This window comes from Tremella mesenterica (genome assembly GCF_000271645.1).
Source record: "Tremella mesenterica DSM 1558 unplaced genomic scaffold TREMEscaffold_2, whole genome shotgun sequence".
In the NCBI taxonomy this organism is placed as follows: Eukaryota; Fungi; Basidiomycota; class Tremellomycetes; order Tremellales; family Tremellaceae; genus Tremella; species Tremella mesenterica.
Window position 1 is genome coordinate 77,381 of NW_006711226.1, and position 23,863 is coordinate 101,243.

Sequence of the window (23,863 nt, forward strand, 5' to 3'; positions counted from 1 at the left end):
GTTATCCATATTCCTTTGCACAGCCGGAAGTAAGATTCTCCTCATCCTTGGACATCCTTCAACCCCTTCCTCTCGTCCGTCTTGCACCGCTCTCTACCAAGATCAAACTTCTCAGCTCTCGTCCTCTCCCTTGACTGACGGCGTTTGTCCAGTACGTCTAAAGACGGACGGAACACCGTTAGACTAGACTCTAAAGTCTGGCCGGTGGGGTTCATTATACGTGACCCCTTGACAAGAACTAGAAACACTCCTTTATCCTCTGTCTGTGTTTAGATCGTGTACTTCCGTATGTCGGGTGAGGGACAACCAAGGTGATATGTGAGAGGTAAATCGCTGACTTTGTTACAGAGCTTCAGACTGAAACTTCCTTCTCTTCTTTTTCTTCACCTATCTTATCCGAACTTTCTTTGATCGTATCTTCTTCCACAGTGTATCGGTCGCTTGGAGTGACCGACTGTGTCTGATCTTAGTCGAAGATTGAAACGTCCCGTGGATCCGGGACCGAGACTTGACCGTTTGACCGAAAACACCGAGTATTCTAATTCCTACGTGAGTCCTGTTTTCCTATCCACCAGCTGATGTCATACATTCTACACAAATTCATAGCTGACAAGGGAGCAATGCTGACATATAGGACTTGCTGGCGAGCACATACAGCCCTACCATCTTTTACCAACTTTACGTTCCTTTCACTTACTCTATACAAGCTTTTCTCAACAATTTTGTTCACCCTACTCCTCAACTCCGATCCGCCCCGTCTTTTGATCGTCCTTGTACGACACCGGCCTTACCTTCTCCTATCCTCCTAACCGTCCCTTCCACTCTCCTGGTAAAACGCGTACCAAGCGTGAAACAAGAGCTTCTTCTACCCATGTCCAGTTCTCCAGGATCTTTCCCTCAAGTGGAAGACGATACAGGATATTTCGATATGTCAACTATGACTTCGAATTCGATTTCTCATTCTATTCAACCAAGTCCATGGTCAGGAGAAAACAAACGACAATCTTTGAATCTAGCAACCCTGTCGAATTCATCAAATTCCACTACAGTACCCGCTCCAGCTCCTTCAAACTTTATTCCTAATTCCGGATGGTCATCTCATTCTCATTCTCATTCTCATTCCCAATCTCAATCTCAAACTTTTTCTCCAGATCCAACATGGTCTTTCGACTTCTCTCAAACCACTCCACTTTTCTCACCTCAAGCTCCACCATTCACTCCAGACACAGGATCAATATACACCCCCGCTGCCAATTCTTCATGGTGTAACACATTTTCTCCTCCATTATCAATGTCAGATTCCACTTTTACATCTCTAAATCAAGGAACAAATACAACTCTCACTCCTCTTTTTTCAGATTTCATGCCACAGGTTCAAACTCCTATTGAACTTCAACAAGATTCTTCACAACAACATTATTTTTCTAGACCTGGTTTAAATCGTCATTTCTCAGCTTCATTACCTACAAGACAGAGATCATCAACCATAATGAGTGTCTCAAGTCTTACACCTGAAACTCCTAAAACCGCTCATATGCCATTATCTTCATATCCATATCCATCACCTAGAAACTCGACGTCTTCAACGAGTAGTGGTTTATTTAGACGACAATCGATGGGTAATCCTCAAACTCCAAATTCTATGAATATGGGAATGGGAATGGGGATGGGGATGGGGATGAGTATGGGAGGTAAAAGAGTATTTCATCCAAGTCCAGCGATGAGTCCAATGATGGGAGGAGATATGTTAGATTTACCTATGGATGGTGAAACTGCACAAGAGAAAAAACCACCTAGGTTTAAACCGACCAAAGAACAATTGGACATTTTGATAGGTGCATACGAACAGAACAAGAATCCTGATGCAGCTACGAGGGAAGCTTTGGCAAAGCAATTGGGATCGGATGTTAAGCCAAAGACTTTACAAATTTGGTTTCAGAATAGGTAAGCTTTCTTTCTCTTCTTTGTTCACCGATTGTCCTGCCCAGAAAAGCGCAGGACTTATCGGCCGTCTGATGGTTCTCCAACATCGCTCCTTACCAGGGATTATCATGCACACTCCCCACACGTACCAACTTACCGTACCATATCTCACTGATCACTATTGGAGCTCAGACACCCGGGGAGCCCACGCACGGAATATCGGTTTACAGGCAAAACGAATCGAGGGAGCTCTCGCTGACTCGTCAGACGCTCTAAATCCCGCGCTAAAGAACGTGATGCTCTTGTACCCAAAATCAGTCTCAAGGGGAGACTCAGCCCTATCTCCGCGCGTCTTGGTCCGGGAGCGGATCCTGAGGCTTTGAAACAGTTGACACATGATGACGATGGTGAGTTGGTAGTTTCTTCTCAGCCGACTACCCTACTTGGCTTCTACTCCCTTCACCCGCCATTTGAACTTCCATTCGTCGACCGTGCTGTGTACTCTACCCGACAACGATGTTATGTCCAATTGTCAATCTGCTTTGAGACAATATGCCACAACCGTAGTTCTCTTCCTGCCTCTCTGAGTATCACACTTACTTGATGGAACTTTGGCGCTAGTGTGCCAGAAAGTCATGGATAACACAATCAGTGAAATCGTGGTTGAGGATATGACGTGCGAGAGTTATATACGAATCACTTACATACAGCCAATTTGATCCTCTTACCACTTCGAGTCCTATCCATAGCATCATGGATACGTTTCTTGAATCCTGGTCCTTCCCATTCCCCCGATCTTGGAGGTTCCATCCGTCTAACCCCTTCACCAACTCTCTTCCTCTACGTTGTCCATAAATCCGACACTTACAGAGTTACCATACCTATTTCACCTGACACGATCTCTTCTTTGAGCGTAGCTACAAACCTTTCTGCAAGTCAAGATACAGTGGCAGTTAGATTTCAATTATCAGAAGGATGTACAACTTTCCATCATTGGAGAATTGGACCAAGTACACCTAATCAAGATTTTCTGAACAATCCAGAATTTTCTATCAACCCTACTTTTTCCACAAATTCCAACGTCAATACTGGTCTTAATGGTACAACTTCAAATGTTTCCGAAACAATGGGGATGAATGAACATACTATGAGTATGTCAAATATTTCAACAGGTATGGGAGAAACAAATATAGTTGGACTTGGACAAACTATTAATAAAGAAAACCAAAATCAAAATCAGAATCAGAATCAAGAAATTGTTGGGATATGGGAACCAGTTTTAGATTTCACAGATGGAGAAGCTACACGTGGTGGTTTATGTGAATTAACAGGACCAAAATCTGATATATTACCACCTTTTACAGAGATAAATAATATTTTAAGAAATTATACAATAAACGAAAATTTCAAAATTACAAATTTATCTTTTATGAATCCAAATCAACAAATTTCACCTTCGGAATGGTCAACATCAACCCCACCACCACCGCCTTCATCTTGGAGATTATCAAATCAATCTTTAAATTCATTCCAACTTAATGGGAATTTCACTTCACAACAAGGTACATCTGGTTTGACATTTCAACAAATCGGTAGTAATATGAACAATGATTTAAATGTTAATCAAGGTTTGAATTTGAATAATGGGAATAACGATAATGGATTCAAATATGGTAATTTGAATTTGAATTCAAAAAATATCACTCCTATTCAAAGTCAACCACAATCGAATAGATCTTCAATAGATTTCACAACTTTATCAATCGATCCAATGAATCAAAGAGGTAGAAGTATGTCTGCACCTATCGTTCCTAATACTTCTTATGGAATACCATATTCCAATTCTAATTCTCATTCTCAATCGAATCATAATATGGGGTTTACTGGTGGTTCAGGATTCGGTATGAATGGAAATTTCGGAAATGGAAATGGTAATGGTCATTACGGTTTATTCGCAAGAGGTAGTTTACCTTTAATTGAAAGTTCACCAATAGGTTTAGAATTCCCAATTGATTCTATACCTCAACCAAATGATTTGAATCGACACAATAATCAATTGAATGATTTAGTAAGAAATGAAGAAATGGATCAAGATTTACATCTTACAATTCAATCTTCTCAACCTTCCAGTACTCAAGTTGATCTTCTCGGTCAATCTAATGGAGATCATGGAATTGGTATAGTAACCAAAGGTTCAGGAGAAGAAATTGGAAATTGGAGTTTACCATTCACTTCTTCAATTCAACAATTCACTTCATCTTCTTCTTCATCATCTACTTTATTCCAACCTTCTCTACCAAATCTTACATCATCTTCAACTTTACAATCTATAGGTCTTAAAACTCAATCGAACGATACGGGTTCTCATATGCCTTTCGAAGTTGAAGAGAGGAAAGAAACGAATGAATGGAAAGAAAATACCGAATCACCTTCTTTCGATTTAGATGATTATACTCATTCTTCACCCGAGATGGGGTAAGTGCGAAAGGTATCCTTCATTTCGGGGAGGGATACTGTACGTTCTTTACCTGAGATGGGAGATGGGTTCTTCACCTGAGATGGGATATAGATGGGAGATGGATTCGTCACCCTAGATGGAATGTAGATGAGAGATGGTGCATTCTTCTCCCTGGTAGGTAAAGACAATACGGTTCCTTTCCCAAACACAAAGTAGCCTAAACGTTGTATAGGAGATGGAGGGAATAGGATATCTGAGATTTTGGAGCTCCCATGGATAGTGTCTCGCGTCATTTTTCGTCAAAGAATACACTTCGAGACACATTATGACTTTTGGCTAATTGGACATATACAGTGTGAAATCGGGGTATGGAACCGTCGACGGTCTATGACTCTATACGATGGACAAGGTTGTGAAGTGGAGTGCAGGGTTAAGCGTGTGAAATGTTGGGATTTGGAGCGTGGGAAATATTTCAGAGGGGAATGAGACATCGGGTTTCACATTTGAAAGGAATAACCACAAAATAGTGCAGGTTGAATTTGTCCGGTACGGAATCATCATCAAATTAAAGAATGGTTTTTCGATGTGAGGAATTGTTAGTACAAAGATATAAGGATCAGAAGGAAACATCCGGACAAGTTTGGGAAATGTATATCAGTTGTCAACATGTTTCAACTCGATCGACTTTGGTAAAAATGAGAAAAAAAGGAAATAAAGAATATGTACATGAGGATGTAAGAACGATAAAAAGCGATATGAAAAGAAAAAGATGAGATGAGTAGAGATACCTGAAATACCTTATGATTATATACCCTTTTCTTGGATTATGCATTTTTCTTTTTCGAGAATTACTTGTGTGTGATACAATCATTCGACTGTCATCGTGATACACTCACGTACAGATCATATATTGGATATAGAGAGGTATTTGGGTTTGTTGTAATGAGTGACCGTATGGCGATATAAATCGTTTACTCTATAGTCCTAGGTCTTCAACCCAGGTATGTCAACTTCCACAAAAACCAAGTAGTCTTCTCGATCTGATCAGTGGTTAGGTTTGGGTAAACAAGATTCTATAGTACAAGTGAATGATAAGTCCAAAGACAAGTGCAAAGTGTAACATGTAGTATTATAAGTTGTATGTGAAGCTATGAAACAAGGATGAAGACTAAGAACTGGTATGTCAGATCAGACCATTCATCTTTCTTACCTTCAAATCATGAACACTGCCATATGTGAATCGTCAGAGGAAAACCGACCAGCGGAAAATCCAGAGGAGTAGGTGTTCAGGGACTGGAAGAGAAAAAAGAAGAGTGAAGAGATGCATGATTCCTCCGAACGGTAAGACGGACTCACGAATATTATCAAGACGCCAAAAATCTTAAGCATAAGCCATCTGTTGGAAGTGACAGAAGCGTAATATTTCAATAATTCTCGTTGAGCACCAGAGACGTTTCTGAATATCAGCATTAGCCACCCAGCTTCTTTCCATACTCATGTTAATGAGGGATTATGGTTCGTGAGACCAGCAGGACGCTAAGAGCATTGTCAGAAGACGACGAGAGGCGAGGGAAGCGAGATGACCCTAACTCACGCAGCTATATCCGTCGTATCCGCATCAATACGCTGTACCGTCTCTCTCTGCTCCGCAACCATCCCTGCCAATTGTGAAAATATTTGACCTAATTCTGCAATGGTAGATTCTATACTTTCTATAGCGGTAGATCGAGATTGAATATAAGAGTCCTGCTGTTCAGTATACCTGATGGCAGCTGCACGTCTCTCCCTCCCATCATGGGCCTTAAGCTTCAGAGCTCAGGGGTACGGGAGCGGCTAGATGGAGTAGACATATTGCGCCATCGCGTGGCAACATCGAAACCTGAGACAAGTGGATCAAGGCCACCACAAAGATCAGACTCATTTGTGAGTATCCCAAGGGGGGAAGGAGAAGGAGAGGATGTTATCTGTGAAAACGAGACGTAACCCACCTGCTGTTCTACCAACTGCATCTGTTGATACTCTCCTCCACCTCTTCCACTCTCTCCCCGATCCCCATCAATGTCCAGAGCGAGGAAATCGACGTCGTCCACACCATTCCCGTTGGCGGCGCGAGACTTTCCTTTTCTATCGGCGGGGAACCCAGCGCCAGGGCCTGTTTTGGCGGCTGTGGGCATGAGGAGGGAGTCTGAGGGGGTTAGCGAAATTGATACGAATCTCTTGACGAGTTGTTATTTCGTTTCTATAGTCACGAGGAGGTCAACAGGGAAGGGAGGGATTTGACAGATCATCGGGAATGACAGCGGTAGAGGCGGGTGACGACAGATCGAAGAAAACTGGCAGATTGTAGGGAGGAATGAATGCGGCTGAAGATGGAAAGGGAGAGACAGATGAAAGGATAAGACATACTGGTTGGAGGGGGGACACTAGAAGAAGCTGCAGTGTGCATAAACTGTTCAGATCGATCTTTGCTCGCTTTCATGTTCTGTCATCAGCGATACTTCATAGAGATCCCTCAACAGTTGCGTTCTCCTTCTCCCGCCGCAGCCCAGTCCAACCTATCCTCAAACGAGCAAATTCGCGAGGCGATTTTAATTTTGTTCGTACAGCGTGTACGGACCCGTAGAAGTTGACCCGAGTAGCGATCTCTATATTGCAAAAAGGGTTCTCTACCGGGAAGGAAACCTCATTGCCCAAACACGCTTCGTGCTCTCATCCCAAAAGTTCGAGAGACAGCCCTCGTCTCTGTAACTGGGGTAATGGAGCAAGATATTTTTTGACGAAAGGGAACGACAAGCCCACCTGAGTTCTCAACTCTAAAACATCCTTAAATCCCATACCCATATCCGCCAATCGACTCTGAAGTAACATTACCACATTACTATTATGTTCTTCTACCTGACCTTTTCCTCCAGAACTTTGCGTAGGTTTTTGAGCTCGGACGTAAGATTGTAAAGAGGCGATTTGAGTGTTTAGGGAAGCGATATCTTGTCTTATTATATATGTGAGTTCTGATATTTCTATCGGTCTATCATCGAATAGTGTTTTTCGTTTTGCCACTGTTCAAAAGTAATTTGATCCAATTTGGAAAAGTCCCATTTGATGAAAAAACAACCCACATATGGACGGACGGGCGCGAGAGATCAGGAGTATTTACGAGACCCCCCGAGTGAGTAGAAGGAGTGGACGAGATTTGATATTCATCGGTACGGACACACAGATGGATGATGCCGAGGAATATAGTAGGAAGAAAAGATATTTCGACAAAGAGGACGAAAGAGAGTGTACGACGGTGAATGGGAAGGAATACAAAGAGTGATATGCAAGTATTAGTATCCCGCCATGACAGAAAGTGATCAACTCACACTGAGCAAGTTTCTGTAATTTCAAAGTAGTAGAATTTATATCCTTTGCTATTGCCCCAGCCATCCTACCAAACTCACTTTTCCCCCCTGCACCTCTACTCGGTCCGGCTTCTTTGAGTAAAGGTTGTTTAACATCTTTTGTCGGTTTGGGTAAAGCTGTACGAGATTTTATAGAATTTAAAGTTGAGTGAAATTCTGCTGTACGATCTTTGGCTGGCATTCTCGATGTATAAATGTCTTCTTAATGTTGCTATACAAGTTGTGTGTAGGTCAATAAGGTGAATGACTTGAAAGGGAGAGACAAGTCGAGGAGATGAGGTGGAAGGGTTACGAGGAGGAGATATGCCACATCCTCGGCGTTTAGGTAACACCGATGAGTCTTCCAACCGCACTCAAAGTTGTGAGAAACACTGGTATCTTTCTACTGTATTCAAAATATATCAATAACCTATACAAGTCATCATGTCAAGAGCATCACAACCAGAGTTGAAAAGTACGTATCATGTCTTCTTCACCGATCTTACGTCACCCAGGCAGAGCAATGTGAGCAAGACGAGTCAAGTCCGAGCAAAGAAGAGAGAAGAGAGAAGAGGGGAGAGGATGACAGGCTTGAGCGAGGTAATTGAAGAGGAGAAAAATTAGGGAATGGGAAAGAGAACCAAAGGGAGAGCTGATAGAACAGAATTTATGGATCGTAAACTCTACCTACATTTACAAGGTGGTAGAGCAGTTTCTGGTATTTTGAGAGGATATGACATGTTTTTGAATTTAGTGGTGGATAACGCTTTTGAAGAATTGGGTGGTGGGAAGAGACGACTTATTGGGACTACTGTGAGTTGAAAGATATCTCCTCTTTTACTCTTGCCTCATAATCTTATCTTTCCACTTCCCTATAATCTGCTCAGACGGGATCTCTTATTTCTCTAATCTTATGATTTCGTATTAGTATCGTGTGGGGAGTATTGGACAGAGATCAGATGTTTCCTTCTATTGAAGTATTGTGAATATGATGAACGTTTTGAGAAGTGGAGAAGTGGGGAAACGGGTATTTTCTGAGAAAAGGGAAATTGGAATGACTCGAATTTGGTGGAGACTTCAAAAGACAAGGAGAATCCATCAAGGGAAAGACGAGTGTACACCACTTGTCATAATGGTCGGAAATCGGAAATAGTCTTGTGTTGTTCGACCAAGGAAAAAAAACCGTCATTCGTCATTGGAAATACGACGAAAATGTTAGAAACACACTCATAAAACGCTATCAATTCAGAGTGTCGTTGGATCATACAAGATAAAACGATGGATCAGCTGAGATGAAATGAATTTAATCGTTCTGGGCAAAAGCAAGAAAAGGAAACTAACATCACAGGTCATTAGAGGAAATTCAGTTTCTTCCATGGAACTTTTAGATCCTATGAGACAATAAATACGACCTTATCAACTTTTTCCTGTCCGTCACAAATCACAAATCACAAACCACAGGCCACAAATCACCATACCCCCTCTCATCTCTCTCTTTTCCAAGCTTATGTCTATATCATCTCCTTCCCACGATTGACCGTCTAAACTCATTCGGACCGCATCAAATCAAATCACTTGACCTTTTTTCCATCCTCCCCAATTCTCATAAATCCTTACTTTCATTCACTCGACATTATCGGAATTTCAACCATTGGAGGAAACAGCCGTCAGACTATGAAGAACATCAAACATGGTGGAGGGATTACAAGATGATCGAATAAGGTAATGTGCTAGTGAAATATGCATGTATGACAAATTGTCTAATATTGACTTATATCTAATGTCCATAGAATCCTCATCCTCATCTGTTTTCTTTCCCAGACGTACTTGGGTTATTCTCATTTCTCGAATTTTACCAAATCTCCCAATCTTTCCGGTTTAAATTCCAAATTCCAAATTCCATGTAAAAAGGCCACATCTTTCACACAGAATCATGATATTCCTCATTGGAGTTTGAAAATTTGGAAATTGAGAAATTCAACTATCATTCTCATGTCATTTGTCATTGAATCCAGCCCTGAACACGAGGAAGGATCAGTCCTTCAAGAATGACCTAACCATGACAAGAGGGATTTTTGTCTTTCCTATTCACTCGTACCCTCTACGAAACCTCTCTTTTACTCAACAAACCAGCCAATAAACCGACGATCAAAATAACCCCTATAACACTTAACACCATCAATCCGATCCTCCATTTCTTCCTTTTTTTCTCATCCCAATTCCCAGTTGTCATATAACTCAAAATACTTTGTCGATTTCTCCATCCTGGACTCCTATGACCTAAATGAGGACTTTGAGGTATATATTGTAATTTTTCAGTATCTGACCAAGGGTATTGAGGATGATTATCTGTTTCTTCTCTATCGTGTCTATTTTCACGATTATCATTCCCAGCTCTTCTGATTCTATCCGTGTCTGTATCAAGATTGGTAGATGTTGATTGAGATTGGTGATGATTCGTCAACTTGGATCGAGTGGTTTGGTGTTGAGGAATAGAATTGAAATCTTGGAAATTCGATAATAGTGGTGTGGGTGAATTAGGTCCTGAAAGAAGAAATATTTTGGTAGGTTTCAATTCTTCAAGTGGATCACGAATAGGTTTAATGATCATACAACCTGGTAAATCTTTTGGTGGGAGTGGAGGTGGAAGTGAATGATCATCTTGTAAATTCTTTCCTTTTCCTTTTCCTTTTCCTTTGATTGTCACATCTTTTAAAGTCTGTTGAGTTTCTTGATTTTTATCCATTTTCTTATTCTTATTCTTTGAACCATAAATCGATCGAAAACCATCATCTTCTTTCTGACTTGTCATAGATCGAAATAAACCCATATATCCTGAATGTTGATCTTTACCAACTTGCTTCGTGTTCAACTGATTCATGTTGGAATTTGAACTGTCACCAAGATCATCTTGAGTATTTATAGTTTCTATAGTTTCGAATTTCTGAGAAATACTTCGATTAGTTGGTAATTGAGGAACAGCTGGTAATTCTTCATCACTACCTAACTCTGTAAACATATCTTCTCTACTTTCTGTCCTTTTTAATCTTCTTGATAGTTTCTGTCTTAGACTGAGACCGGTTCCAGATCTAGAAGAAGCTGAAGTGGATGGTCGAGCGAGGGAAGAACGTTTAGTATGTGTTGTAGATGATCTTGTGAGTGCTCTAGCTAGTGATTGAAGGGAAGGAGGACGACTGTAAGGTGAGGAGGTTGAAGCGAAACGGATGGATGTGTTTGAGACCTTGAGTGAATCAGCGTTTATTCAACTTCTTAAACATGTTGGATTTCCTGAGAGTGTAGAGGATGGTGTTGGTGTGATGTAAATTTATCGAGAGAAGGTGAGAGAATAGTAAAGATGACGAGATGATATCAGGGAGGAACGGAAGAGAAAAAGGTAAGTGAGAAAGGAGAGTATCAGATAAAGATGGAGAATGATGAGAAGATGGTGAGAGAAAACAACAGAGAAAACGAAACCAGAGTTGAATACGATCAAAGAATAATCAAGAAAGTGAGCAAAGACAAGTGAAAACGATTACTCACCCTCTTACCAGCCCTCAACATTCTTTCCAAAACTTCAGCTCTTCCCACTAAACTTTTCAATTCCATCAATTCCTCTCTTTTCTTCAATTCATCACCACGGATCTCAGGTACCATAGCTAAACTCACTTCCCAACGTTTGATCAATTTCACCGAACTTTTTCTTCCATTCCCAAAACCAATTCCATTTCCATTCCCTGATCCAGAGCCAGATCCAGATCCTGAACCATTCTTACTTTTCGAACTTGTCTTTCCTGATTTTGTCGATTTTACAGACTTACTAGATTTATTAGATTTGTTGGATTTATTAGATTTATGAGATTTCATAGAATTTGAACGAAGTGATACTGTCCTAGAGAGAAAAGCGAATGAAGATGAAGAACGAGTTGCCATTGCGCTATTCAAAGAAATGAAATCCCCGTGCGTCTCGGAAGAATGTTCGTTCTGAGAAGGGTTGTTCGGGGAATGAGGAATGTGGTGATGAGATGGATGATTTGGGTGATTTGGACTAGTAGGATGTGTCACGGAGTTGGGAGAGGGATGATTTCGATTTGGACTAGGAGGATGTATGATGGAGTTGGGAGAAGGATTACTTGAATAAATTTGAAGAGGAGGTGTATGTGAAGATCTTAAAATCGAATTTCTTGGTAAAGGAGAAGAAAGAGGTAATTCTAAATTTTGTCTTAGAGGAGTTGGTAATGGACTTGAATCATGTATAGAAGAAATATCTGCCATTCCACTCCATGCTGATAATCTCCTTTCTTCATCTACACCTTCCGTTCCTGGTCGTACCTCGTTAGTTGATAGATTTTGTGTATAGGGGTTCACTTGATTACCAGAAGAAGATACTTGGAATTGTGGTGGTGTTTGTATTTGGTTAGATAAAGCATTGTCGAGTTGTCCTCCCTGGATGGGTGGAGACAGAGGACTAGTAGATCGTATACCTTGTACAGGTACAGGGGGAGATAAAGTATTGTCGAGTTGTCTTCCTACTTGTTGAGATAAATTAGATAAAACACTTTTGGTACTACCTACAGATGATCGTACACTTTTATTACTCATCATAGAATTCCGAGATGTTTTATTCCCTTCGAGAGCAGGATCACGGGATAAGAATGGGTAAATAGGTTGTGTATTGGTTTCTTTCGTAGTATGTCGAGGATCCTGATTGTTCTGATTATGTAGAACAGGATGAACATATCGAGTAGGATGGTTATGCTGATTATTTTGATCATCTTCGATTACAGGAGAGAGCGGAGATACAGGTTCACGATGAAGAGTTGAAGTCGAGATATGAGGAACGGCGATGAGCCTCGAACTAGACCCATTTCCTTCTTTCTCATTCGATATAGGTGGTTCTGCCCATGGAAGACTAGCCAAGGCTGATAAAAGGTTTCTATGATGTTTATCAGTCTCGGTGGTTGATGGTACATCGAAATCTACTAAATGACTGATTTCACCTAAAGATAATCTATCATGATGTGGATCGTTGGGATGATTGACCAGACGACTACTTTCACCCAAAGACATTCGGCCCAATTGAGGCTGTCTCGTATCGGCCAGTGCAAATGGAGTAAGTGGAGTAAGTGGAGTAAATGGAGAGGTTGGAAATTCAGAAGATAGGTCGATTCCTCTAGGATGAAGTTGGTCGATAGTAGTGTTTACTCGAGTATCAAAGATATTTTCTTGTCCAGGTTGGTCATAAGGGGTGATTGAAAGTAAAGGGAATGGCGACCCAGAACGATTATCCAATTCTTGTTCTATATTCCTATTCGTTATTTCCGTCTGATGATCATTGGCACTCAACAAAACATGTGAAGAAGCGGATGCAGGTCTAGCATATTGAGCATGTGAAACTCTTCCTGTACTGGAATTAGTCGTATGGGTAGAAGATGTAGTTGTTGATGTTGTTCTTTCACGAGGGTTTGGATATGTTGGGAGTTCTGGTAGATTTTCGTAATTTCGTTGACTAGTAGTCTTTTCGAGGTGTGGGCCTGATTGAAAAGCTAGGTTACGTGAACTGGGTGAATTGGGCGGACCTGGTGGTTGGGGACCTGATGAATTGGGTGACTGGGGTGAACCGGGTGATCGTGAAGAAGATGGAAGATGTTCTTTTGAAGTTTTGAAAGGTAAGTGTCGGTCGATAGACTGGTTGAACGGGTTAGAAAATATTGAAGTGGGAGTATCTTTTGGAGGTAATGGTGGTGGTATCGACATTTTTATTTCTGTACCATCACTTTCTTCCAAATTCAAATGTTCCTGGTTCACCGAGACACTTTCCCGCTATTCCGTTGACCAAGTGAACCACTCAACCTTCACTCCGCCCAAGCTGTAAAGTTTGACTTGACCAATATTATGTTCAATTCTCACCCAGACTAATGATTTCTCACCCAACCTTCACTGAATCACTGAATCACAACCCGACCTCCACACAAGACCTCACTGTTGACCGTAAGGTACCAAAATCACTTTCTGGGTCGTTTTAAATCCCTATGTCACGATGATGTGAAATGACTTGTCTGGTGATCGATGTTAGTTGAGGCTGTCCTCAGATCGATTATTGAGGTATATGACCTCGCTCTGATTTATGTTCTTCTTGGGATACGTTTGTTAATATGTCGTAGTTCGTGAAATATGAAACGACCGAGATAGAGTTTCTAATCAGGAGAAGGACGAAAACCAAGTGAGAATTGTGTGGGTTGAACAGAGGGTTCGAGTCCGAGTTCGAGTCCGTTTCCGATTCAGAGGAAGGACGTTCTACCAGGTGGCGCAGGTGCGAGTTATATCGGTTGAGAAAGAAAAGTCCAAATATGAGATTATCTTGATGGATGAGAGAATGGAATGAATGTGATATAAAAGAGTGTATAAGCTATTGAATCAGTATCATTTCCATACCTCCATCCTTACATGTCCGATACCCAAACGACGGATCATCCTTATCCTCAACGACACATAGAGTCAATCCGACCGAGCACAGATACGACTCAACAATCCCAAATACCAGCGAAAGAAGATGAACACTCACTGTTCCACTGTCAAAAGTGTGGGTATTGAAGATGATTATGGTGTTTAGTGCACAGAGGTAATGTGATGTTAGGATAGAAGTGAAGAGGAGAGGGGATCAACATTGATGTTTGATGTTTCATCTTTGCTCGTAACAGGGGAAACGGTTTAGTCGAGGTACGATAAACACGCGGTGAACCGGGCGGCCGGTGGGTTACTGATGGTGATGATCATGGTCGTGATGGCATCAATGTGACCAACGTGAAAAATGGATGGTCATGTGCAAGGTTGGGTGAATGTGGGATAAAGAAGAGATCATGGTGGATTAGTTGGTCAGTGGTAATGATTGATGAAATGACAAGCAGAGCACCGTATTCAAAATGCACCATGACCACGCACCATAGACGATGCATATTTACTCACTCACTTTTATCTAAACTGCCTGGTAATCCCTATTCCATCAGCGACCCATCTTACCCTTTTCAGAAAACCAATTCGGTCTTGCCACATCTGGAATACTCATACTTGGGTCTCGGTGGAGGTGTCAAGTACGGCGATATCAAAATGACAACGCTTTACTCACATTTGACCTTCATGTTTCTTCGCCTCGCTCACTTTACGTACAGCTTTCATCAAGTCATCCTGTACGATCGCATCTCTGTGAGATTAGCCAGAACTTATGTCCTCACTTTCAAACACATCTATCATCCTCCAAATCTCTAGCAACAAATCCCTCTCTGTCTTCATCGAGAAGTGAGCATTCGTCGGTACGTATCAACACAATGAATGATAAAATGTATGATGTCGGTTTGACACTGAGCCGAGCTGAATTGAACAAGTTGCGAGCATGAAAGCGCTCCGGGTGAAACTAATGAAGCGAACATCGTAACCGCGCGCTACTAGTCGACAAAGTAAGGATTATGGATAGTGGGAAGAGACGATGAATTGGAGAAACACCACATACCGATCCTCTCGAATAGCAAACATTCCAGCTTCCGTACAAACATTCCTCAAATCCGCTCCGTTAAAACCATCGCTCAATTTCACGACAGCTTCATAATCTATATCCCCACTCTTGTTGATTCCTTTAGCGTGAATCTTGAGGATCTCAAGTCTACCTTGTTCGTTAGGCAAAGGAATTTCGATTTTCCTATCTAGACGACCTGGACGTAGTAGGGCTGGGTCGAGAGTATCAGGACGGTTTGTGGCCATGATCATTTTGGTTTTACCGAGAGAGTCAAAACCGTCCATCTGGTTGAGTAGCTGAGTGGTCAGCCAAATGATTCTTCAGGATTCACTTGGGGTAGATAGGAGGTAAAGAATGGGGATTATCAACTGACCTCCATCAAAGTCCTCTGAATCTCTCGATCGGCAGAACTACCCTCTGAAAACCTTCTACCACCAATAGCATCAATCTCATCCATAAAGATTATACAAGGTTCGTGTTCTTTAGCATAGGCGAACATTTCTCTGACCAATCGGGCTGATTCGCCAATGTACTTGTCGACGATCTGGGATCAGCTCGTTGATTACTTGATCACTTGTTCCTCTCAACCGGACGGAGATCCAACAGCTCAGCAGGCACTTCCGCAAATAATGTAGGTGAGGAGTACATGTCAATGTAAACTTTAAGAAAATGTAAGTTATTTGGGATCAGAACGCATCTAAGGACCGGGCTGAAATGTGAAATTGAGAGATGACCCAGGGGCAAGAGGGACAGAAAAGCAACCCACAGCAGAGGAAACAACCTTGAGGAAATTCGTATCCAACGTAGCGGCCACAGCTCTTGCCAAAAGGGTTTTCCCTGTGGTTCAGTGATCTACAAATTAAAGTCAAAAATTTGGACTGACCTGTACCCGGAGGGCCGTATAGTAAAACACCTTTAGGAGGTTTGATGCCTACTCTCTAGTCTGTCAGCAAAACTTATCCTCACGAGCAATGCAGGATCAACCGAGTGCACACATTCCTTTCGCTTCCTTACTGAACGGCGAGACGAGATGCATTGATCTGCGCTGGACTAAGGTTCCCAAAGTATGATTAAAGATCACAAACCAGTCCTTCAGATTGGTCAGGGAGAAGGGAGGAAACGGTAATGCGGGAAAGAGGAAATACCCACCTCGAACAACTCCGGGTTCATCAAAGGCAATTCTATTACCTCCCTCAATTCTCTAACTTGATCACCTAATCCACCAATACCAGCAAAAGAAGCAGAACCAGGATCTTCCAATGACATGTTGTAAACTAAAGGATCCACCTCTCTGGGAAGGATACGCATAATGGTCAAAGTGGTCATATCTAATGATACCCTCACACCAGTTTTGAGCTTCTCTATCAGCTTGGTAAGCATTTTGACTGAAAGGGAAAGACTTACTTTGGAAACTGGTAAAGTGGGTCGATAAGAAACTACGTATCGTGGTCCGGAAGATGCCTTGACAATGACTGTTGTGGGCTTAGCAAAATCTATATTCCCCTTCGACGCCCTGTTGATTCCTTCATGTAGAGATAAAGATAGATTGGAACGCAAAAGAAGGGGAGTTTCGTAGATGAGTTCTGAATCTAGGTCACAGATAGTAATACGGCACTTTGAAAAATGCACTAAGTAGTGAGTCGTGATGATGATATCCATTCTCAATGTGATCACTAGGGAAGATATAGTGGCGAAAGAAGAGAGAAAATGTGACCGAGACTCACATCTCTGATCATCCAACTGTTTCAATATCTCCCCAATGATCTGTCCGACAGATTGTAATGCCTTGATATCATCTTCCGTCTTGTTGTAATCCGTTTGAAGGGCTTTTATACCTAATCTAACTGAAACATCAATCGCACTTTCTTTTCGTTGTCATACTACACTCATCCCGTCTCTGCATCTACGCCTTCCCCACCACGCCACTAGGATATCGCCTGATATAACCATTTCTCTCTCACATAATGGCTTCACTCCCGGATGTGTGAATAAGGCACAAGGCGATGGACTGACCAGTTTTGAGACTATCACCGATCCTTGAATGTTCCTTGACTTTCTATTCGTCAGCATGTCCACATTGTCCACTATTCGACATATGAACCGGTCAGAAATCTGTGTTATAATGACTTGATCAAATCAGGATTTATATAGAAAGGAGAGGGCGAGAAAGAGGACACAGATGGATATGTCAAGGAAAGACGACTGACGGCTCTATACGCCTGTAAAGCTTCATAGACCGCTGTATCCATACCTGGTGGAGGGACCACGGAAGTGGAAGCTTGAGCGTTAGACATTTTGGTGTCCTCTCCTTGTCGTCACTATGTCTCGTGGGTATGCTCAGGTATGAAGACAGCCAGTAGCTAGTGGCTAGTAGCTGAAGCAGAGGTAGAGAGAGTAGTAGAGTTGGAGGTTCAAGTGACGCGGCCTAAGGTGTGCCTTTTTATTCCATCCCCCCATTTAACAACCTCACCCCTCACCGGAAATATTCCATCACACTTTCACCAATTCACAACATTAAAGTGGCTTCTTTCGAGACGAGGAAGGATAGCTCCAGGTCAAGTGAAGGGTTCGCAACATGTCAAGAGGTGCACCTAGAGGTAGAGGTAGAGGTAGGGGTAGAGGTGGTTTCGGTTTCGGGTTTGGGGATAGGAACGCTGCTGGTTCAAAAGAATGGCATGAAGCTTTGAGGATGCCAAAGAAACATGCGGGAATGTTATATCCTGTGAGTGGTCATAATCCCTTTTTACCCCACCTTGGCTATACGATAAAACCCTCGGAAAAGCTAACATCAGCCAATGGATAAAACATCCTATCTATCACCACCAACACCAGAAGAAGAAAGTATTATCTCTTTATCTTTAGATATCGATCGGTTGGTCTCTAGAGGGATCATAGATGGAATTGGAGGTGGTGTTCCTTGGAGATTACCAGATCCACGGAAGATAGTGGGAATAGGTTAATTTTCTTCCCTTCTACTTCTACAATCAACCTTCTCATCTTCCCAAACAAGACGATTTTGTCGTATTCAGTGGAATGACTCTTAATACCTTTCTGCTCATATGCTTGGTGGAAGAGAGTATTGATATTCAGAAATCGAACAATGGTCAGAAAAGATGACAAACCCACAAGCTGGTCCTTCTCATTACCCCCCTCCGCCCATCGCTTCCGGTCAGAAAGCTGGGGGACCAGATGAAAAACTAGATCCCGATAAATTATATATGAATCCTGAGTTTTTCCCATCAACTTTGTGGAAAGGGTATTTCGAAGGAAAAGTGGAAAAACCTAGTGAGTGAACTGAGTGTTGTGAAATACAAGAGAGAGCTGATGGAAGGGATCAAAAAAGGGAAGAAGAAGAAAGTTGATGATGAGGAAGGTGGAGGGGCAGAAGATGAGGTGAGTTTTGTTTGTTTACGTGTTTCAACAACAAGATCATGTCGTGTTGTGTTGTGTCACCGAACTTTCATAAGGATGAGATTTTGGATCAGGGAGGTAATCATCGGAAATCAGGAGAAGAACCAGAAATCAAAAGAATATGTTACATGAGGCATTTCGCACGATTCAAGGAGCACGAAAAGATTGGAAGATGGAGGATGAGATGTGGAGGAATGGAAGAGTATAGGAGAGAGCGGAAGATGGAAGATAAGGCGTGGGAAAGTGGGATGGAAGATGAGAGGAGAAAAGAGGAACACGAAAAGAAGAGGAAGAAGAAGAAGAAGAAACCAAGTCAAAAGCTAATAAATCAGGATGTCTCATCCTCCCCTCCATCAGACGATTCAGAATTCAGTTTCAGCGGTGAGGAAACAGATCATCAAGATTATGGTGGTAATTATTTCGATAATGGTGAAGGTGATGATGATTCCCGTGGGGATAGTGGTGAGTTGTAGATTTTTCGTTTCTTTTCTTTCCTTTCCTCCCCCGACAGAGGCGGAAGTTGTGGGGTTGAAGTAATTTATTTACAACATGGGAAAGGAGGATATTTGGGGGTGAAGACAAGATTCGCATACGACGTGGGAAAGAGGATAGATGGCGGTTGATCCATATTTGTACAAACGTACGAAAAACAAGGGGGGAAGGGGTGATCATGTCTGTTTGACAAGATTACGATATGAGATCAAGGATGAGAAAGGGTATTGCTGATGTTAGATGATGGTGGAGGAGCCGACGATTGATCTACCTGTACAAATGACTTTCTGGCAAAGTAGGTTATGCAACATGCAACATGTAAATCGTATTCTACCTCTCTACCATTTCACTACGTACTCATGTTGTCTTAGATGATCTATCAAAGATAATCCATATCAATTCAAATATTTTTCAGTTCCTCGTCACCTAACTCCCTCTCCCCCTCGGTGCATGATTGCAATTTCTCGCACACAAGAAGTCCTCTTCTTTCAAAGGAATAAATCACATGGGACATTACACATCCTCATCGCTCTCTTCCCAATCTACGGCAATTTCTATCCCTTGGCCACTCGCTCCTTGGAGGTTTGCGGAAGATGTTCGTATTTCCACATCTCCCATTGATCTTCTACTTTCGGGTAAAATGGGAGCTATAGGTATTGATGGTCTTTCTTCCCTATTCACTGAAGTCTTCCCTGATTGTTGGCGAACTTCGGTCGATTGGTTGGTTGTGGAGATATGACCACTATACGATGTCGATACGGTTGTGCCTGTAGAGGTATAGGGTGTAGGTGATACAGAGTTGGGTATTGATGAAGAAGTGTTTGGTGTTAATGATGAGGAGCCAAAAACGCCGGAAGATGTTGAAGAAGTGTTTGGTTTCGAATTGGGTAATACAGATCTTAATTTCGAAGCGATCGTCGGAGTTTGAGAAACTTGTGAGAGTAAAACAGGTGGGATACGTGTATCTATTTTCCTTCTGATTTGTACGGAACGATTGGGTTCTGCATCTATCAATTCACGTGAAAGACGATATTGGTCGGCTAGAGATATGACGAATGTTCTTTTAGCAGGAGGCACTGAAGGTCAGTTCTTCAATCTTCCATCTTTTCATCTGTCATCTCTGTTCTGTGTTTTTCCTCTGCTGACTCTCCATCACGGTCTCAGTGATGCGAGAAGGTGATATGTTGGTGATGTCGCAGAAGGGGTGAGACTATGATCAAACATTCTTGATGATGCAGTGCATCGCGAGGACGATTAGAATGAAGAATAACATACAAAGATGAGAGAGTTGAGAAGAAAATGAAAGAAAATTCGGTTTGAGATGTCAATGAAGATAAAAATGAAGATAAAGATGAAGATAGAGATAGAGATAGAGATAGAGATAGAGATAGAGATAGAGATAGAGATAGAGATAGAGATAGAGATAGAGATAGAGATAGAGATAGAGATAGAGAGAGAGAGAGAGAGAGAGAGAGAGAGAAAACTTTCACTCACTATGAGGTAAAATCATATTACTCCTAGTACCTTTAATAAACTCGGCAAAAGTATCTTCTACCATTTTGACAAAACCGATATTATTACTAGCAAAACTTTTCAATTCCAAAGACCAATCAAAAGTTTTCTCCTTATCAACTTTAATTCCTAAAGCATCCGCCAATCTCACGTTCCTTTGTCTTACCAAACATTCAGAATTACATTTTATACCTATTCCTTCTCTTGTTATCGGATTATTTGTTGAAGCTCCACAATTCGTTCGGTTTTGTAAATGTCCACAAGAACAAGTTTGAACCACGATAGTGTGACAAGGTGAATTTTCTTGACATTTGATAGGAGCATGACATGTTAACATACAAGGATGTTTACAAATCCTTTTTGGTTTTGAACAAATTTGATTACAAGGTTGACATTCTCCTGTTTTATGACAAGATAATAAACAACGATGATAACCACATTCCAATAAAAGATTACAACGTTGTCCACAAGAAACACGATCTTGTGAACAACGAACGTTTTTGACATGAAGATCTTTACCACATGCACATGGTCGAGTGGTTAAATATGGACAAGGTGGACAATCAGGTGTTTGATGACATGGATGAGGAGATTTAGGATGTCCACATGATGGTGAAGGACGAGAACAAGGGAAAGGACAAGTCAATATTGTACCGCATGGTACGGGAGGTTGAATGATGGTACGACCACAATTACAAATGAGCTATTATCAGTGAATCATCATCATGATATATGTGAGAAAAGGAGGAATGGGTGGGAACTCACTTCGTCAAATGATGATTCCAAACAACGTCCACATGCACCTCTATGATCTTTCTTAGCACACGTATGTAATCCACAACTGAGTAATCGTCCGCATGTCAGTTCACATACGTGTAAATCGTCTTCTCGGTCGATCATAGGTGTCATGATTCCTCGTTTCTTGCGATTTTTGCCTTGGTAAGAGAGGGGACAGCACTGAATGTCAGTCACAATTCCTCATCTGTGTTCAAATTAACGCCGCTTTCTTATCCAACTAGATAGCGACCACTCAAACAACAGACACATGACATTAACAATCTTTCCATGACCCAAGCCACCCTGACATATGTGAAAACCCAAGTATGTCGAGTAGATTCAGTATTCTCAAATCCCAGAGTTTAAACAAACCAGAGTCGTGTACAGAGAGAGAAAGGGATACGACAACACTCACCACCCTCCCACATTCATGTCTCCCACAATTCCTCAAAGCCCCACATACTCGTTCACACATCACCTCTCCACCAGAATCCAACAATTTTCTCAATTCATCACATTCCAAAACCACCACACTCTCTCCACATCTACATGGTCGAACCACCTCCGAATGACACGGAGGACATTCACCAACATGGCATTTCTGAGGACAAGCATGTCCACAAGGACGTGAACGAGGACAAGACTTGTCGCATGTTGGGATAGGGTTGATACATGATGTCCGTGGAGGGGCCGGGAGGGAAGAAAGAGGTGTGAGACCACAAGGACAGGTATGAATGAGGTTTGGAGAAGTAGGACATGGTAGTGGTATAGAAGGATGGGGATGACATTTCTGTATCGTCAGTAAAGTATAAATGAGGGGTATAAAAAGAGGCTTACCTCTTTGCAAGGATGGATTCCACAATCATAGAATCTATCACACTCTTTTCCGCAACTGAAACGACCATTCCAGTGTTCTTCTACACCATCTTCACCGATACTCGCACAACGTTTTTCTTCTTGACGCATACTTCCGCATGCCACAACGCGAGATTCTTGGCCACAATAACACATTACTACTTGAGTTTGAGCACATGGATTACATGCGCCGTGATGACATGGGGCCTGAGAATAAGCGTTTTCTCTCTCCCTATCAGAAAATAATAATACGTGCAAACTCTTCTGCACACAGCTGTTTGTAAATCCAGTGTGAATCAGATGGCGGTGGTTAAATACGTGGAAATGACGATCAAGAGTGGCAGGAAATCACGGAAAGAGAAAGCGGGAGCCGATGTCGACAGCGTGAAGAGTAGGGAGATCAATTTGAGATGATTACTTGAAAGGAGCTCAGTCCCTATACTCACTTGACAAACATGAGCCGGATTTCCACATCCCAAAGATCTCCCACAAATCTCATCACAAACCGCTCCCATCTTACCTATCTCCGTGTTACCACTGACCACTGCGCATTTCACGGCTAAAGGAGTATGGTGTGAAGGACAAGGTACGATCAAAGCTGTCTGACAAGGCGGACAAGGTCCAGGATGACAAGTCAGTGGACATGGATGGTCACATCCTCCTCTCCGACGAGAACATAAATCTTCACATGAATGAGGGGCGATGTTCGAAGTGGGTGGATTGGTCAATCTACCGCAAAAACAAATGTAAGCTCCAGGAGCGACGATTCGGGATTTTCGACAACCTGGACAACGCCATTCAGGAGGATCATCGGAAATTCGTAGTGGAGGAGCTTGTTCAAGAGACCTTTGAGCCCAATCTCGTATGCAATGAAGATGAAATGGGGTATAGCACGCTGTATGAGAAGTTTGAATTGAAGATGTTAGAAAGGGGTTGGAGGGGTTATGAGAAGGGGCAGAAAGTAGAGGATCAGGTTGGCATGACCATGTGGGTTGAGATGGAGTGATGGAATTGAAGCACTGAAAGTCAGTCATGAATACCCTCATCAGCGCAAAGGATACGAACGTACTATGGGACATTCGGTGAATGGTCTTTTTCCTAAACCCCGAATCAATCGCGAGGTCAAATCGTCTTTCTCTTCTTCCTTCTTCCTGCTTTTATTTCCTTGTCCCTGTTGCTTCCTCTGCTCCCCATTTTCCGAGAGAGCCTTTCGGTCAAACGTCGCCGTTCTTTGGTGAGTGACTTCCGGGGAGTTCATCGGATTTGGTTGAGGCATTTGCGGTTTGCCTTTGTTATGCTGCCGATTCTGAATACCGGAACTTCGCTCGACTTGACCAGACGGTTGATTACCTAAGGCATCTTGGAAGCCGACCTGGTTACTGATTTGACCGTTAGCGGTCCGCGTCTTTTGATAATCCGACGACTTTGCGCCATTGGAAGACTTCGAAGAGCTTGAACTACCAAGGGGTCTCGAGGGATCTGCGCTGAGCTGAGCTGAATGTTGATACTCGGCTCGACGTTTTGACATCATTCCGGTGGACCGTCCTT

General features: G+C 42.2%; 7 protein-coding genes across 7 annotated transcripts; 3 read left to right on the top strand and 4 right to left on the bottom strand.

The window, feature by feature from the left end:
• Positions 1-288: 288 nt before the first annotated feature.
• On the top strand, positions 289-4,772 carry TREMEDRAFT_59906 (uncharacterized protein; the record flags this gene model as incomplete). The annotated part of the gene is made up of 6 exons (XM_007002575.1): positions 289-311; positions 471-549; positions 635-1,944; positions 2,191-2,330; positions 2,634-4,398; positions 4,736-4,772. The coding sequence occupies 6 exons, from the start codon at positions 289-291 to the stop codon at positions 4,770-4,772; spliced, it is 3,354 nt and encodes a 1,117-aa protein (XP_007002637.1).
• Positions 4,773-5,529: 757 nt separating this feature from the next.
• TREMEDRAFT_27331 (uncharacterized protein) lies at positions 5,530-7,963 on the bottom strand (the record flags this gene model as incomplete). Its single annotated transcript, XM_007002279.1, has 7 exons — positions 5,530-5,556; positions 5,738-5,837; positions 5,976-6,130; positions 6,370-6,566; positions 6,788-6,863; positions 7,181-7,437; positions 7,744-7,963. 7 exons carry the CDS (start codon positions 7,961-7,963, stop codon positions 5,530-5,532), a joined length of 1,032 nt encoding a protein of 343 aa, XP_007002341.1.
• Positions 7,964-8,205: 242 nt separating this feature from the next.
• TREMEDRAFT_67521 (uncharacterized protein) lies at positions 8,206-9,166 on the top strand (the record flags this gene model as incomplete). Its single annotated transcript, XM_007002902.1, has 3 exons — positions 8,206-8,236; positions 8,426-8,574; positions 9,110-9,166. The coding sequence occupies 3 exons, from the start codon at positions 8,206-8,208 to the stop codon at positions 9,164-9,166; spliced, it is 237 nt and encodes a 78-aa protein (XP_007002964.1).
• Positions 9,167-9,862: 696 nt separating this feature from the next.
• Positions 9,863-13,515, bottom strand: TREMEDRAFT_59908 (uncharacterized protein; the record flags this gene model as incomplete). The annotated part of the gene is made up of 2 exons (XM_007002576.1): positions 9,863-11,002; positions 11,302-13,515. 2 exons carry the CDS (start codon positions 13,513-13,515, stop codon positions 9,863-9,865), a joined length of 3,354 nt encoding a protein of 1,117 aa, XP_007002638.1.
• Positions 13,516-14,692: 1,177 nt separating this feature from the next.
• On the bottom strand, positions 14,693-17,655 carry TREMEDRAFT_37495 (uncharacterized protein). Its single transcript, XM_007002404.1, has 11 exons — positions 17,476-17,655; positions 17,282-17,324; positions 16,993-17,112; positions 16,673-16,740; positions 16,418-16,624; positions 16,152-16,206; positions 16,035-16,105; positions 15,642-15,812; positions 15,266-15,564; positions 14,885-14,959; positions 14,693-14,753 (listed from the first exon to the last, which is right to left on the bottom strand). Exons 1-11 carry the CDS (start codon positions 17,560-17,562, stop codon positions 14,735-14,737), a joined length of 1,215 nt encoding a protein of 404 aa, XP_007002466.1. The 5' UTR covers positions 17,563-17,655; the 3' UTR covers positions 14,693-14,734.
• Positions 17,656-17,843: 188 nt separating this feature from the next.
• Positions 17,844-18,887, top strand: TREMEDRAFT_59910 (uncharacterized protein; the record flags this gene model as incomplete). Its single annotated transcript, XM_007002577.1, has 5 exons — positions 17,844-17,990; positions 18,061-18,223; positions 18,359-18,553; positions 18,600-18,661; positions 18,798-18,887. 5 exons carry the CDS (start codon positions 17,844-17,846, stop codon positions 18,885-18,887), a joined length of 657 nt encoding a protein of 218 aa, XP_007002639.1.
• Positions 18,888-20,035: 1,148 nt separating this feature from the next.
• TREMEDRAFT_11630 (uncharacterized protein) lies at positions 20,036-23,474 on the bottom strand (the record flags this gene model as incomplete). The annotated part of the gene is made up of 7 exons (XM_007002164.1): positions 20,036-20,247; positions 20,666-21,386; positions 21,449-21,640; positions 21,876-22,250; positions 22,298-22,522; positions 22,762-23,147; positions 23,381-23,474. Coding segments are annotated over 7 exons (2,205 nt in total), but the record flags the coding sequence as incomplete, so codon positions are not given.
• Between the last annotated feature and the right edge of the window lie 389 nt (positions 23,475-23,863).